This window comes from Triturus cristatus, chromosome 12 (genome assembly GCF_964204655.1).
Source record: "Triturus cristatus chromosome 12, aTriCri1.1, whole genome shotgun sequence".
NCBI lineage: Eukaryota > Metazoa > Chordata > Amphibia > Caudata > Salamandridae > Triturus > Triturus cristatus.
The window spans coordinates 10,808,951-10,826,022 of NC_140595.1; the positions used below are offsets into that span (position 1 = coordinate 10,808,951).

The 17,072-nt window shown below is 48.3% G+C and overlaps 1 protein-coding gene across 2 annotated transcripts in view; it reads left to right on the forward strand.

Moving 5' to 3' along the window:
• MED16 (mediator complex subunit 16) overlaps window positions 1-17,072 on the forward strand; it is a 170,407-nt gene that overhangs the window by 137,529 nt on the left and 15,806 nt on the right. Inside the window, exons 11-14 of one of the 2 annotated variants that reach the window (XM_085636892.1) lie at window positions 11-144; window positions 1,122-1,314; window positions 10,817-11,033; window positions 11,825-11,908. In XM_085636892.1, coding sequence (XP_085493018.1) covers window positions 11-144; window positions 1,122-1,314; window positions 10,817-11,033; window positions 11,825-11,908 — 628 coding nt within the window. The remainder of the gene's footprint in view (window positions 1-10; window positions 145-1,121; window positions 1,315-10,816; window positions 11,034-11,824; window positions 11,909-17,072) is intronic. The other variant, XM_085636893.1, reaches the window with a different exon arrangement.

Below are 17,072 nucleotides of genomic sequence, written 5' to 3' on the forward strand. Positions count from 1 at the left end.
TTGTCTTCAGACATCGACAAAGTGATGATTAACCTGAAGACAGAGGAGTTTGTGCTGGAGATGAGCACTCTCCAGTCTCTTCAGCAGCTGATCCAGTGGGTGGGCGATTTTGTTCTCTTCCTGCTGGCAAGCCTCCCTAACCAGGTGAGCTATGCTGACTTGAACCTGTCAGTGAGACCTCCCTCGGGCAAGAGCATATTGCAACACTGGTATTTCCTTTCTTAATCCACCATTTCTGAGCTTATTGCATGCTTGTGATTCTTCCAATCTGATGGAGACTTTTAGCTTCACATTCCTTACCTTAGAATTATTCCCTGGCGTCAGACTGGATCTGGAAATTTTTCATGAGCAGTAGCCATCCGTGCCGGTTGGTGGCGTCATTCTACTCCGTGTGGCATTGCCCGGGCCGGAAGTGATGTTCGCTGTGCCTTTATAGACTTCACCCAGGCACGCTGACGCAGTTATTTTCTTTCTGTGCCACCCAGTGCAGGTCCAGGAAGAGGTACCCATTAGTCATTTTTTGACTAGGTTTTTTCGACGTTTTGTTGGAAGTCTTTTTTTAGGTTTACCTCTTGGTGTGGCAGGCATGTCATCCACAAAGGTCAGCTTCAAGCCCTGCAGCGCCTGTCACCGACAGATGTCGGTGATGGACCCGCATCTTGCATGCCTCTGGTGGCTCGACCGGGATCACGACCCAAAGGCCTGCTCCGACTGTCGTACCATGTGCCCCAAAGCCTTGAGAGAGCACTCTCTCAAGCTTATGGCGGCTCGAGGTGTGATGCTGTGACGATCACGATCCAGGTTGAGAGGAAGATCCATGTCCATTCTCCATGCCAAGTCATGCTGCAGTCTCCCTTCTTCAGGGGTAGGTTCAGCTGCCGTCCCACTTCTCTATACCCTGTGAGATGCTGCTGTCTCCCTTTTGTGCACCGCTTATCATGTTGCTGTCTCTCGTCTGTGTGTCACATGTCGTGGTGCAGACTCTGTTCTCCATGCTGCATGTCATGCAGGTGCTTCATGTCTTTGTGCCATGCACATGCTGTGGTCTGCTTTCTATCTGCCTTCTCTCACGCTGCTGCCTCCTTTGTCCTCATGCTGCTGCCGCCTTTATCTGCCCACAGGGATCCCTGATGCGACCTGGTAGCAGTTTCTTGCGGGACGGCCCGTCGCTTGGCATGCTGCGCGAACTGATGGTGGTCATCCGCATCTGGGGTCTTCTGAAGCCCAGCTGTTTGCCCATCTATATGGCTACCTCAGACACCCAAGACAGCCTTTCACTGCTCTTCCGCCTACTTACCAAACTGTGGCTCTGTGGTACGTCTCCGCAAGTCTTCTTTTCAAGCTGTTAATCTAACGTCTTTCCCTGGCAGTATATTGACAAGAAAGTGCCTGTGTAGATTTTTGTTTGTCTTCTTTTGTGATGACATATAATGTAAGTGGCCTTAAGATACCATTGCCCTCAGCACACTGTGACACACTGGTTATCCAGTCTTGGATCTTTCATAGATTCACATGCTTGAATCATTCCCCGTTAAGTGGGAGTGCCACAGTACTATAGTAAAGCAGTATGTATAACCAACATAGGCTATAATGGCACTGGGCCATAAATTTAATAGCCTATCTATGTCCGTTTTGAAAAAAGTACCAAACTTAACTATGACCAATTAGGTGGTAGCACCTTCTAGAACACTCCCAAGAGCGGTTGATTACCTCAGATTTTCACCGCACGTCGTGTGTGAAGGGAGTCTCCCTGAGCTCTGCTCAGTTTTTTCATCTTAAAAGCTATTTCCAACCTTATTATTCTACTATGTCGGACAGAAAAGGCCTTTTTCTTCTTCGTAGGACCTGTGGGAAGAAGAGTTCATGTGGATGACCTACAGAAGTACTGCATTTACTGTCTTCATTTCAAGCATGAAGTAAAAGAGTGCAAGATTTGTCGCACTTTCTCCTCAAAAACTCTAAGGGACAGGGAAGGGAGGCAACACTTGTGGCTTCAGAAAACATTTTTTGAGGAGGATAGTGACACCTCTTTTAGGTCTCGCAAAAGGGCTAGATCTCATGAAGGAGTCCCATATGAGTCCAGAAAATCTTTGAAAACTTCTCATCAACCTCACAGCTCCAAGAAAAAGAAGAAGCAAAAACCTTTCTCCTCAGAAACATTCTTGTTGGGCCCATTGACGCCATCTGCCAAGGATAAGGATTGCCTTCATGCCTCTTCTGCTGAGCCCTCCACGAGACATACATCTTCTTCCAAGTCCCTCTCGATGACGCCTTTACTGTTGACACCAATATCGTCGGCTGCCACCAGTACAACCATCTCGTCATTGAGACCGTCGATAGCGAAAACGATGACGACAGCCACCATCAGTTCTCCCATCTTTTCAGCGAAGATCCATTGGTCTATGATGTTCCTGTCGACGAGCCCGTCGACGACACTGCTGACGACGATGGTCCCAGCAATGCTCCAGTCGACTACTTCCGCGTTGATGATTGCTCTGTCGACGGCAGTCCCGTCTACCACAGCACCAAAAAAGGATGCCAACATCCCCTTGACGACAACAGTCAAAGCCACCGTTAATGACGATTAAGGTTTCTAAGGTCACCAGAACCTTTCTACGTCCTGAGGTCACCTCTCCTAGCAAAGCCTCACCTCTGCCTCCAAGTCACCTGCTGGACATTGAGGAATCTGAAGATGACAGCAGCCTTTTTGGTCCAGCCCACAGCCCTTCAGAACTAAATGTTAGATGCCAGGAGGAAGATGAGGAGGAAGGGCATTACTATCCTCCACTTCCAAGACATCGAGCCGCGCGGATCTTATTCCGACTCTCCACCTAAATGAAATACTGCACACGTTCCTGCTTCCTTGATAGAGGACCTCTAGGCGATGCTCACAGATTAGCTGAGTCGTTTTCCACAACCACATGAACAGCAGCCTGATGCGCCACCACAACTTGTCACATTTCTTGCTACAGCACCTCCCTCCGCCAGCTACTCCTAGAATGCTGCTACATGGGAGGCAGGCATCGCTACAGAGCGATGATCCATCATCATCTTAAGATGAAAGAGAAGGTAAGATCCAGGGCACAAGTCCTATAAAAAGAAGTGGGGGGGACTGACCAAGTCAGACACTATGCAAGTGACATCATGACGCATGCCATGACATCATGACATAGCGCTATAAAAGAAATAAAATAATGCTATTTAAATTATTTGTGTAAATAGTAGGACAGACCACCCCATCTGAGTCTTACAGTGTCTGCACTTATATACAGGGACAGAACAAAGGCAAAAGCATGCCTCTCTTAAGTACCTGTGAAGAGATGGCAAGCTGTGTGTCTTTGTTCCCCTCCGGTGCATTGACATTTCAGTGTGAGGTTTTAAGACGCGTCCTGTCAGGATATTCAAACAAAAGGAGATCTGATGGCCCCTTAACTTCGGCCTGGCTGGAGGTGAAAAAAAGCCCCCTTGCTGCCTGCACGTTGCTGCTGGAAATGGAAAGCAGACAACATGCAGGCTCTGCTGAAACTGTCCCAGTGTCTTACACTGGGACAAGTTCAACATATTTCTGTGGGGCCCAACTTCCTGACACGGTGGACGGTGCCCACACTGTGAAAATAGTGTGTGGACGCCGTGTACCTGCTTTTACCCCCGACTAGGGCCCTGGTAAGATCCCTGACACACAGCCACCTTTGGATGAATGGGATGACTACGTTCTATCAACCCCATCCCCACCTCCGCATTAACCATACCGATTCACCTCCAGAAGATATCGGAGGTTTCCATAACCCCATGGAGCGGGCGACAACCATATTTCATCTCCCTATGTTGGTGAAACAGTCAGACTGTTTCCTGTATGATTTTAAAGAGCAGAGAAGCAAATCGGTACGCTCTATACTGATTGACTACATCTAGCAAGGAGGATTCAAGGTGATGAAGAACCCTGCAACAGTAGCGGCTGTCGCATTGATAAAAAGTATAGGGCCCCTGAGGATTCCCCATCATGATTGACAGGACACCCCAAGCCTGACTCCGTAATCTCTCAGGTGGTACAATGTAGGTCTAATAACCCATCTAGTCCTATTTCGGCACTACTTGACAAGAGGGACGCCATTTAGACAATATTGGCCAAAGGTTTTCTACCATGTCTGCAAATACATTGCACACATCCAACTCCCTGGCGTTTCAAGGCCATTATGACCACCAGATGTGGTCTGATGTTGGCTACATCATTGACCTCATCCCGGAGGATAGATAGTCGGAAGCCAAGAAGATCATACAGGAGGGTGAGCACACTTAATCGGAAATCATCAATTGCGCAATGGACATCGCTTCCACTGGCTTCCATCAACTAGCATGCGCAGCTGTGTGAAGGCACCTAGGATAGCTAAAAGTGACCTCCTTTGGACCTGTGGTCCAATCTAAAATATTGGACATGGCATATGACGGAGACACACTATTTGGCAAGCATACCGACGATGCTCTTCTTGCCATTAAAACAGACTCTGACACCACCAAATCCCTCTGCACCCTCCAATATCATTATGGGTCTTATCGAGGAGCACGTGGGCGCAGCTTCTCTTCTTACAGGGGTGGATTCTAGTGCTCCCAGCAGTATCAGTCCTACCATCCCCAATACAGGCGGGTTTCTCCAAGCATGGACCTCGCAGAAGACCACCATCTCAGAGCTGCGACATAGGCCGCAATCAGTGACCTTGTCAAAGTACTACTAAGCCACCTTCTCATCCTGTAGGTGTGAAGATATCCAATTTCCTCCATTATTGGCAAACCATCACCTCAGACAGATAGGTATTGGACCTAGTCACCTATGACCATACCCTGAAGTTTACAGAAAAACCCAAAAAGAACAATTGATGCAGAACAATGTCATACATTCACCCCAGTACAGAGATCTGGGCCTAAATCCTTTGTTTTTTTGCTCACAATGCCATTCCAGTTTGGACCCAGCCATATGCAAATCAGTCTAGACCCTGCGCCCAATGGGAACAGTCCAGCCCGAACTGCCAGGCCAGGTCCTCCCTGGACTGGAAACAAGCATCCTAGGACTGGTTTTGGGCTTTCAGTCCGATCAGCCAGTATAGCTTGACTCCAGTGGCATGGAGAGCACGGGATCCACGTCTGGGCATACCCGTCTCACTCGGGGTGACAAATGCAAAACAAACAATTGATGGACAGTATGCAGAACAATGTCATACTTTCACCCCAGTACAGAGATCTGGGCCTAAATCCATTGTTTTTTTTGCTCACCATGTTTGCGTAGCAGTTTACAGAAAAACCACCAACCACTCTGCCAAGGCGAGCGCACTCCCCTCATCTTCACTTACTATGGAAAGAACCTTTCTTAATGCTTGCCAAAGGAGCGCAAGAGAGCGTCCTGGTTGCTCAAAAAGGGAAAGGATTCTACTCCTTTTTTTCAGAAAGCTCAACAAATGCCTCTGCAAGCAATCCTTCCATATGATAACTCACTCCAACATTCTTCATAGTCTCAACAGCTTAGATTTCATGACATCCCTAAACCTGGAAGGTGCTTACTTCCACATCTCCATCCATCCCAAACACCACAAATATCTTCGAATCATGGTAGCTGGTACCCAATACCAATTCAAGGTCCTTTTCTTCGGCCTCAAGTCAGTCCCTCGTATATTCACCAAGTGCATGGCTCCAGTAGCAGCGGTCCTCAGGAAACAAGGATGTCAGGTTTTCCCTTACCTAGATGACTGGCTGCTAAAAGCTCCAACCCCAGGTCAAGCTGCCAGAGCGACAAAAGCCTGTCTCTCTGTATTTCTCACTGAAAGCTGGTGAAAGTCCTCCACCAATCCAAGTCAGACTATGACATTTCTCGGAGCCAATCTAGACAAGATACAGAACAAGGCCTTCCTCTCCCAGGACCGACAAGGGAAGCTAGCACACTATGCTCAAACAATTGCAAGAAAACAGTATGTTTCTGTGAGACTGTTCAAGTTACCCCTAGGCATGATCTCTTCCGCAATAAACTTGGTCCTGTTGGCGCGCCTCAAGATGAGGCCATTCCAATGGATACAGTCAGAAGGGCCCTTGGAGGACTTAATATATCCATTACTCCTCGAATGGTACCCTATTGCGGTATGGTGGTTTTACAAACCACATCTCTCTCAAGGCCTCACATTCCTACCACTAGTACCCGGTTTTGTCATCACCACGGATGCTTCTATGCAAGGCTGGGGAGGCTGTTTACATGACCTTCAGATCCAAGGAAGGTGGTTGACATGTCAAATGTCTCTCCATATCAACAGCTTGGAGCTCAAGGCCATTTTTCTCACCCTGCAGGCTTTCCTCCCAAGGATCTCGAAATCCTCCTTGCTGGCCCGTTCTGACAACGCAACTGGCATGTATTATATCAGCAAACAGGGAGGAACTTGGTCTTTAACCCTATCTCAATAAGACCAAGAGCTGTGGGTTTGGCTCACAGCCCACAGAATGGAATATCATTAAAAGCCAAGCATATGTCTGGAGTCCACAACACGATAATGGATGCCCTCAGCAGGACCAAGGACAGTTGCCATGAGTGGGAACTTCGACCAACAGCAACATGTTCTCATTGTGGGGGAAACCAGCGCTGAACCTCTTTACGACGGACTGCAATGCTAAATGCCAGTTCTACGTCAGTCGATTCTGTCTTCCAGGGTTTGGGGGGGAATGCCCTTTCGATGCGCTGATCTGGGATTTCTGCGTACGCATGTCCCCTCTTCCTATAGATTCCCAGGGTCCTCACCAAGTTGAAGATGGAATGCTGCCCTCTCCTATTGATCACTCCCAAATGACCCAGGCAGTACTGATTTTCGGAGCTCCTCCTCATGTCTGTGACCAATTCGCCTTTCACCAGTGCCATCTCTCCTGACATTGTACCAAGGTCATATATGCCACCCAAACTGGCCTCTCTTCACTTGCATGAATAGATCCTGAATTCTAGGAGTTTCAGAACTTAGATATAACTCAAGAATGCAGAGATATTCTTTCTAAGTCTACAGTGGAAGGCATGACCAAAACTTACAAGTTAAAATGGAAAAGATTCTGTCACTGATGTCAACAAAACAACTGAGATGTGTTCCACGCTTCTCCGGAACAGATCTTACCTTATCTTCTTTATCTGGCCAAGTCAGCCTGGTTTATTCATCAGTCAATGTCCACCATGCTGCAATTTCAAGCAAGGTACAGATGCTCGGCATAGGCTCTATATCTGTTCTACAAGGCTCATAAAGCAATTCATGAAAGGACTCTGTAGAGCTTTCCCACCTGTGTGAGCTACTCCTCCGTAATGGCATCTCAGTGTGGTCCTCTCGCAACTAATGACGCAACCTTTTGAACCCATTTATAAGGCTGGCTAAAAGTTTCTTATGTGGAAAGTTGCTCTTCTCCTCGCTCTCAAATCTACCAGAAGGGTTAGTGAGATACAGGCCTTTACCACTCAAGACCCTTTTCTTCGTTTAACAGATGAGTTTGGCTTCTCAGAACACACCCGAAGTTCATCCCAAAGGTTCCTTTATTAATGCCACCTCATCAGCCTGTCATCCTTCGAACTTTTTTCGCCAACCCAGCCACACCGACTGAGCAGGCTCTTCATACTTTAGACATCAAGCTGTGTCTCAAATTGTACCTTGACAGAACTAAGCACATTCACAAGACTGGCCTGCTTCATGTAGGTTATGGCCAAGAGCGACAAGGCACCACAGTGACAAAACCTACGATTGCAAGAAGGATTTCGGCGACAATTCAGTTTTGCCATTCTAAGGCGGGCAAACCCTTAACGAGAACTAAAGCTCTTTCGACAAGGGCAGTGTCCACTTCAGCTGCTCTGTTCGCAGGCATTCCACTGGAGAAAATATGTTGTGCTCCAACATAGAAGCACATGTTCACGAGGCACTACTGCCTAGAATCGGCACAGTGATAGGCCAGGCCGTGTTACGCCATTTATTCTAACAAGCTGAGCCTTGTTAAATAGAGGAGTTTATTTATGTTCAAGTCAAGTGCTCTAGACTATGGTGTATATTGCTACTTCATTGTTCTATTTACGTTCTTTATCTACAGGTTATACAGATAAATAAATGCTTACGTTCTCAATATATCGTTTATATAGATGTGTGTGTATATATATTTATATCTTGTAAGTTCATATTGACCTCTGTAAAAGTGTTTTGATTTTATCCACCATCGTCTAAGGGTATTTCAGTTACCTAAAACACTGTTTGCTATTCTTATTCAAGTATGTGAATCTATAAAAGATACAATACTGGATAAGCTAATGGGTTGGTTACCTGTAATTGAATTTATCCAGCATTGGTATCGTTTATAGATTCACATGCGACCCACCCTCCTCCCCTGAGAGGTTTCCCCTTATGACTAGGGATGTTATTCCCACTTGTGCTTAAAAATCTGAGGAAATCTGCCTCTCGCAGGAGCGTTCTAGATCATGCTACCACCTGATTGGTCATAGTTAAAGTTTAGTCCTTTTTTAAATAGGACATGTTCGAGGCATATGAGCTGCAGATTGTACATTGTGCATAGATCGCCATCTGGTGTTGGGATCGGATGCTTGCACTTTGTTGTTGTCTTGGAAGATTCTTTTGTAATCACGAGATAGGTGACTCCTCCCTTGGACGATAATGCGCATGGGCATCAGCTCCATCCTCCGATTGTTTTTTTCTGCCATCAGGTTCGGATGTAACTTCTGTGCTCCGGTTCGGCGTCATATTCTCCAAACCTTTTCGATGCGCAAGCTATCTAAAACTCGACGGTATTGTTTTTGATTGCGTGATCTTGGACGCGCACCTCAACTACTCGATTCCAGTCGTTGCTGCGGGCCGCTGGGCCTATCGACGCCGTTCGAGCCTACAGCTAATGGAAAGGACTCCATTTAAAAAATGCCCCCAGTGTGGAGCTAAATTCTCACACAGCGACCACCACAAGGTCTGTAACCTGTGTCTTTCGCCTGAGCACGACGAGAACAATTGCCAGACCTGCGCCTCCTTTAGATCCCAAAAAACCATCCGTGATCGTCGGGCCCAACGACACTTCATGGCGCAGCGAGCAGCTCCGGTACCGGTGGACATCTTCGATGAAGTCCCCGATGTCCCGGAGGAGGATTCTGAGGACCTGGAAATCGTGTCCGAAGCAGATGACTCAGACGCAGACGACCACATCACTCCTGGTCAACGAGTAAGTACAATTGCCCCTACCCCAACTCCACCCAAAAAAAAGAAGGTCCTGGTCAAGACTTCGCCTGCTGGCCCCAGTCGCAACCGAAAGCAAGCTTCAGAAGCCCCGCCACCGGGCCCGGCTCCAAAGATAAGGGACAAGCCTTCCGGTAGCTCGGGACCAAGCAAACTGCATCTCAGTGTCCCGCAAGCGCCTTCGGCACCGAAGACAGGAGCGCAGCCTACTCCCAAAAAGTCGCCGGCAGCGCCCACTGTACGCCGAAAGAAAAGACATCGGTTCCGAAACCAAAGCATTTGGAACCGAAAAAGATTTCCGCCTCCACAGCCAAGCCAAAGGACCCCAAACCACCTCCCAAGGCCTCGGAGCAGAAATCCAAACCCCGCTCGGACCTGAAGAAATCGGCGCCAAAGCGGTCACCTAAGAGGAAGAACTTTTTGAACAGTTCCTGTCAATCCAAAACAAAAAACTCTCCACATAGACCCCAAAACAGGACATGTGGCTGCTGTTCCACACAAGAAGAGGAAGCTGGACACACCAGACACTCCTGCAGTGCCTGTGAAGAGAAAAGACTATGCCACTTCACCTATACAACCCTCTTCTCTGGTTCTTCCTCCTAAGCCTGTCTCTCCACCACACTCACCACCACCAAAGGATGATGATGATTTAGGGGGTGGGGGAGGCAACAATGACCCTTTCGTTGACCCTGATGACACAGACGTACCACAGGACGATTGGGACGATTATGACGACCCAATTGATCCCCCAGACCTCCCTGACCCCCATGCATATCCAACAAACCCATCTCCCCCAGATGACAATATTGGCTTTGGTCAGCTTGTAAATAGAGCTGCTCTCTACCATGGTGTTCAGGTGCACTCTGACCCTGCAGACAAGGACTTTCTTCTAGACACATTTGAACAGTCACACAAGATTGTACAAACCCTGCCAATGCTAAAGGGTGTCATTAAACATGCCCCCTGAGGAAAACAAAGTTCCCATGCGATATGATTTAGAAGCAATATCACAATTTTAGTAATAAAAATTAGGAAGTATAAATATATCAATGAAAAAATAAGATTTAGTAAACAATTAAATTGAACGCAAAAAATACAAGAAGAGTGAGTGAGCAAACCGTGACAGGGCAGAGGGAAATCAGCCGATTTCCTTACCACAGGCAAGTGACTTAAAACGGTGACTTTTCAATAAGCGAGCATGTAAATAAGCAAAAAGTCACACAAAAGTAAATGTAATTGAATTGGCACTATAGTCAGTATCAAGGCTACAGATTTCTACATTTTTGTCACATATTCGTCCTGGCCTTTCTGAAGTAAGGCAAATATACTGTGAAGATGTGACGTTAAAAGAACAGTTGCGGGATCCCCGCATGTGGGCGGGACTGCTCAGTTCTTATGATTGCAATTGAGATTTCCCTGCGAAAGAACTAGGATTACAGGTAAGGTACAGTTTCTTCCTGGCATGGGCTGTGTGATGCTTCTTTGTGTATCTGGAGCTCTCCTGCTGCCTCTTGTGACCTTTGCAAAGTGAAGGATAATGTTGTGACTGTAGCTTGTCCTCACCTGTGTATATATCTGTTTCAATTAATCAGTTCGTGATGAGAATCACCCGATGGAGCCTGATGACACCCTCATCGACGAGTGCTGCCTCCTGCCCAGCCAGCTGCTCATTCCCAGCATTGACTGGCTGCCCATCAGTGACGGACTCATCAGCCGGTTGCAGAGCAAGCAGGCCCTGAAGCTGCAGTTTGGCAAGTCCCCCGGGCTCTTGAGTCACTCCGTGCCTTTGGCGCTCGATGTCTTTTCCAGGTACGAGAGATGTGGGGTCAGTGTAAAATATACAGTAGACCGATCGTCTCCTAGAGGCCCGCAGGCTGTGCCTACTTACCGCAGTCAGCGGTACATCTACTCTCTGTGATGCAATTCTACTCATTACCAGTGGTTGAGCAGTCTCATCCTTGGCCTCAGGAGCTACAGTTCTTCCTTGTGCCACAGGAAGTGCTGATTTACCCTCCATTATCAGTTCTGCATGCCTATTCTCTGCAATGAGCACTCACACCTACCCTTATTCACTGGCACTGCAAGCTAGCCTGCAGTTTTGCACCTCGCCCACCTATCCTTTGGCTGGTGTCACTGCAGTCATTCAGAGAGGTACTATGGGTTCTGGGTTTGTGTCCTTGAGTCGTTCTGATTCCACCTATGCTTGTCCACCCTAAACATTATTTATAAAACTAGATTGTTTTCCTGGCCCTTCTAGTAGATGGTAGTAATGGTCCTTGTGTAAATCTACCGCATCCTCAAGCTACAGAACTCAAATGGCACATTGGTAGTCACTTGCTCCAGCACTTCAGATTCAGCTGCTCTACTCCTTGATGCAACAATTAATTAAACTTTAGAGAAGGACAAACGCCTGTTTCCACAGGAATACCCGCATTGTTCCACTAGTGGAAATGTGATGCATCCCCTCGATTGCCATGGCAGGAAGCCATCCTTGATGCGGAGCAGGGGTTGCACAATGAGGATCTACCCAACCCTGCATCAGCACTATTTTGTTGTCTGCTTCACCATCCTAATATTCCTTTTCATTTTCTTCTTTGCAGGGCCCCCGGGCAGCCAAAGATTGACCACCTTCGGCGCCTCCATATTGGGGCATTTCCCACAGAGGAATGCAAATCATGTACCAGGTGAGTTCTTCACCCAGTGATTCCAAGACATTAAATGTCTCTTCATTCCCTGCTTCTTCCTATTGCTACTCCCTACAGACACAAGTTTGAAATTGCCTGATGCACTGAAAGGACAGAGGTGCTCTTTTACTGGAAGCGATGCACTGGTGTGATGGCAGAAGAGATATGATTGTGTGCATGCATGATGTGCACTGGTGTGGTGACAGGAGAGATGTGACAGTGTGCATCTAAGAGGAGCACTTGGGGGCAGGAGAGATGTTTTTGTTCATGCAAGAGGTGCACTTGTCTGATTTTAAAATATTTTAATCTATTTTGTCTAACTTTGTTTTTAAAACGCAACCTTCAGCCTTCAGATCCAGTTGGTTCTAGTTGCCGAGTCGCATTTGGTATTTGCTTTGCTCATCCCTGGACTGATTTTTGAACCAGAAGAAATTTGGGGTGTTGGAGTGAAAATCTGTGCTGCTGCTCACAGGCAAAATTATGAATTAATACTAGCCAATTGTGCGTTGTGAAAAAACGGATCTATATATGTTCGAGGCATGTGGGCGGCTGAATTCATATCTGTGCATAGATCGCCGCCTAGTGTTGGGTCCGGATGATTGCACATTGTTGTCCTGGAAGAGTCTTGGAAGTATCACGAGATAGGTGGCTCCTCCCCTGGACTACAGTGCGCATGGGCATCCCCTCCATCCTTAGATTGTTTTTTTCCGCCATTGGGTTCGGATGTCCTAATCTTAGCTCTTTGAGTATTTAGGCCTTTAAATTCGTCGGTATTGTTTTCGTTCGGCGCCGAGTATTTTTGTCGAGTGCGTTCTCGAGTAGATCTTCAATGATGGAACCAAAGACATCGAATAGCCCCTTTAAGCGTTGCCCTCTTTGCAACGCTAAGTATGCTCGCTTCGACGTGCACCCAGTGTGCAACAAGTGCCTCTCTCCAAACCACGACGAAGCCACCTGTATGGCGTGTTCCAGGTTTCGATCGAAGAAGACCCTTCGCATTCGTCGAGCAGCTCAGCTCGAGGCGCAGAAAGCGACGCCGAACCCGGACAACATCTTCGGGACCGAAGATGAGGAGGTCGTGGACCTTGAAGTTCAGGGGGAGCTATCGGATCCGGCTTCGGAGCGAGATTCCGACATATAATGCCGAAGACGAGCATATAGTAGATGAAGAGGAAGATGTCGTCGAAGAGGTAGGAGACGACGAAGAGGCCCTTGGGGCCGAGGAGGATGGCTCGGAAGATGAGCTAGGCCCACTTGTCGGTACAGGGCCCAGAGAGGCACTCGATAAGGCTCAGGTCGAGGGATCGCCACAAGGCCTTACCCAAGATCATTCCTCTCGTTCTACAGCCCCGCATAAAGGCCCGGCGTCGAACTACCCTAAAGAGCCATCGGTATCGAAAGCGCCATCATTCGATCAAACGAAATCAAAACTGAAGGCAAAGGCACCTAACTCGAAACCGAAAGTGAAAGAGTCTCTCATCGGCAACAAGGCCTCGAAGCCCTCGGAGCCGAAAACACAAAAGAAGGCCGTCGACGCCGAGAGATCTCATGGGGACGTCGAGCCGAAGACTGCGCCGAAGACCAAGGTCAAGGTTGCCGACCCGAAAAAAATCGGCACCGAGGATCGTCGACGCAGAAATACTGAGCGACCCGCGAGAGCCGACCCATCCCAGTCCTCGTGTCGAGAACACGGCGTCTGGTTCGGGGTTAGATGCCACGTCAAAAAGGGTATCGAAGGAACGTGTCGAATCGACAACACCGTCTCCCTTCCTAAAGAAGAAGGTGTCGGAGTCGTTACTCCGCATCCACGACACGGCTTCCATGCTCGGCGCAAAAGCACCCCCGCAGCCGAAGACGGTCAGCACAGTTCACATCGCGTCGACGCACATAAAATTCGGACTACCACCGGCGGTACGACCGAAGATATTCGATGCAAAGAAGGGTCCCGAGCCGCAAGAAGGGGTCGACCCGATAAACTGTCGAAGCACCAACAGGAATGCCAATGGGACAGAGAGCTGTTGAAGTACCTCAGGAAGATGAGGAGCCAAGGCAGTTTATCGATGCGGAGACTGGTAGACTTTCAATATATAAAAGAAAGATACTGCCAGAGAAATCAATGGAGCCCTACAAAATTCCATTGAAGAAGAAGAGGACCATATCACCAGTTCTAGTAGAACATGTTCACTATTATGACCAGGAGCCTCAGTCATTCTCACCCACCCAATTTGATGTGGATGCAGGGGATGCTGGTGATGTTGAGGACACTTGTCCTGTGGACACTGATCCTGAAGATCAAAACCTACCTTGGGTGGACGATATTGGTACAGGGGACCCACATACTGCTCCAGACGCAGGCATATGTGGTGAAATCATCTCCTACTGAGGATACTGCTGCTTTCAATGCCTTGATTGAGAGAGCAGCTAAAAATCATGATGTACAGCTCCACACTGACCCTATTGAGGATGATTTTCTGATGGATACCTTCTCTGCCTCAGAAAGATCTGTTAAGACTCTGCCCATGCTGAAGGGGGTCCTAAAACCGGCTCATGACATTTTTAAGGAGACCACAAGGGCGAGGGTACTAAACCCTAGGATTGACAAAAAATATAGGCCATCTCCTGTGGACCCTACCTACATAAGAGGCCAGTTGCCTTTGGACTCGTTGGTGGTGTCCAATGCTCGGAAGAGAGCCAATTCACAGACAACGGGTGATGCTCCTCCCCCTGACAAGGAGTCTAAGGTCTTGGAAACTTCAGGAAAGAGAGTTGCTGCACAGGCAGCTAACATCTGGAGAATTGCCAACACTCGGGCACTTCTGGGTCGATACGACAGGGCGCATTATGATACCCTAGAGACACTACTACAGCACCTCCCAGATCAGTTTAAAGAAGGAGCAGAGTCACTTATTAGAGAAGGGAAGCTCATAAGCAACGCTTTCATTAAGTGCGCTCTTGACGTAGCGGACACTGCAGCTAGGGCTAGTAACACCAGCGTCATGTTAAGAAGGCATGCTTGGTTGAGAATCTCAGGATTCAAACCAGAGATACAGACAACGATACTCAATCAACCTGTCAACCCTGACTCCCTCTTTGGCCCCGAAGTTGACACCACCCTAGAAAAGATCAAAAAAGATACAGAGACTGCAAAGTCTATGGGGGCTCTGCAATCACAGCAGTTTCGAAGTGGGTCTTTTCGTCTCCTCTAGCAACAGAGGACCATCTAAAAACCAGAACTCCCAACAGTCGCAGTACACTAAAGGAGGTTCACAGACCACCTATAATAAGAATAATAGAGGTGGATACCGTGGAAACAACGTCAAAGGCAGAGGCCGAGGGAACAACAGCTCCAGGTCCTCCGCCACCAACAAACAGTGATGCCTAGTCACTGTCCCCCGACCACATAACACCTGTCGGGGGAGACTCCAAGAGTTCCTGCCGGTCTGGAAATCCATCACTACAGACAGGTGGGTGAGAGACATTGTCCAGTACGGTTATTGTCTGGAGCTCACATCCACTCCACCAAACATACCACCAAGACACCGTCCTATGTCCGCAGAGCACTTGCACTTATTCCACCAGGAAGTTCTCAGTATGCTCCAAAAAGGAGCCATAGAACTCGTTCCTGCAGAAGAACAGGGATCAGGAGTGTACTCACTGTATTTTCTGATCCCCAAAAAGGACGGGTCTCTCAGACCCATACTGGATTTAAGACCTCTAAACCGTTACATTCTGTCAGAGCATTTTCACATGCTCACCCTACAACAGGTGCTGCCGTTGCTCAGTCAGGGAGACTTTCTCGCAACACTGGATCTCAAAGATGCGTATTTCCATATACCCATACACCCATCACACAGAAAATATCTCAGGTTCACTGTTCTAAATCAACATTACCAGTTCAAAGTCCTCCCTTTCGGAGTAACAACGGCACCCAGAGTGTTTACCAAGTGCCTGGCGACAGTGGCGGCACACTTAAGGAGACCGCACATACATGTCTATCCTTATCTGGACGACTGGCTTATCCAGGGAAAGTCAGCCCAGCAGTGTGCCAACCACATGTCCCACACCATTCACCTTCTTCACAGCCTGGGATTCTCACTGAATTATCCAAAGTCCCACCTTCAACCCTCCCACGTACAGCAGTACCTGGGCGCGACCATAGACACTCTGGCAGCCAAGGCACAGCCCAATTCAGTGAGGATCAACAGCATGCAGTTGGTCATAAAAAAGTTCAAACCTCAACACTCACTACCGGCACGAGTGTTTATGCAGTTGATAGGCATGATGGCCTCCTGCATCTTCATAGTCCCGCACGCGAGATTACATATGCGCCCGCTTCAGGAGTGCTTCGCACGTCAGTGGAATCAGGCTCACGGACAGTTGAAAGACCTAGTGTTGGTGAGCGGTCGGGCATACAACTCTCTGCATTGGTGGAATCCACAAAACCTTTGCAAGGGCCGACCGTTCCAAGAGCCTGTCCCACAAATCATACTGACGGCGGACGCGTCTCTCCAGGGATGGGGAGCTCATGTACTCAATTACACAGTGCAGGGACTATGGACGACACAGCAAAGGAGGATGCACATCAACCTTCTGGAACTCATGGCAATCTTCCTTGCAATGAAGGCATTCAAAGTACACTTGTGCAACAAAGTCGTGTTGATCCGGACGGACAACATGACCGCCATGTACTACATACAAAAGCAGGGAGGAACACACTCTCCACAGTTGTCTCATCTGGCTCAGAGCATGTGGAAGTGGGCCATTCAAAGGAACATATTCCTCATGGCGGAACACCTCCCGGGCAAGGACAACCAGATGGCGGATCTGCTCAGCAGACACAGCCACCAGATACACGAATGGGAGCTACATCCATCAGTACTCCAACCGTACTTCTAGCAGTGGGGTCATCCAGAGATAGACCTATTCGCCACAAAGGAAAACGCAAAATGCCAAAACTTTGCCGCCAGGTTCCCACATCCACAGTCGCAGGGCAATGCGATATGGATGAACTGGTCAGGCAGATTTGCGTACGCTTTTCCCCCAGCACCATTAATACCGCTGGTGGCACGCAAACTAAGGCAACACTCGATGACGCTCATCCTGGTTGCTCCAACGTGGGCACGCCAGCCATGGTACACCACGTTTCTGGAACTCTCCATGGTAC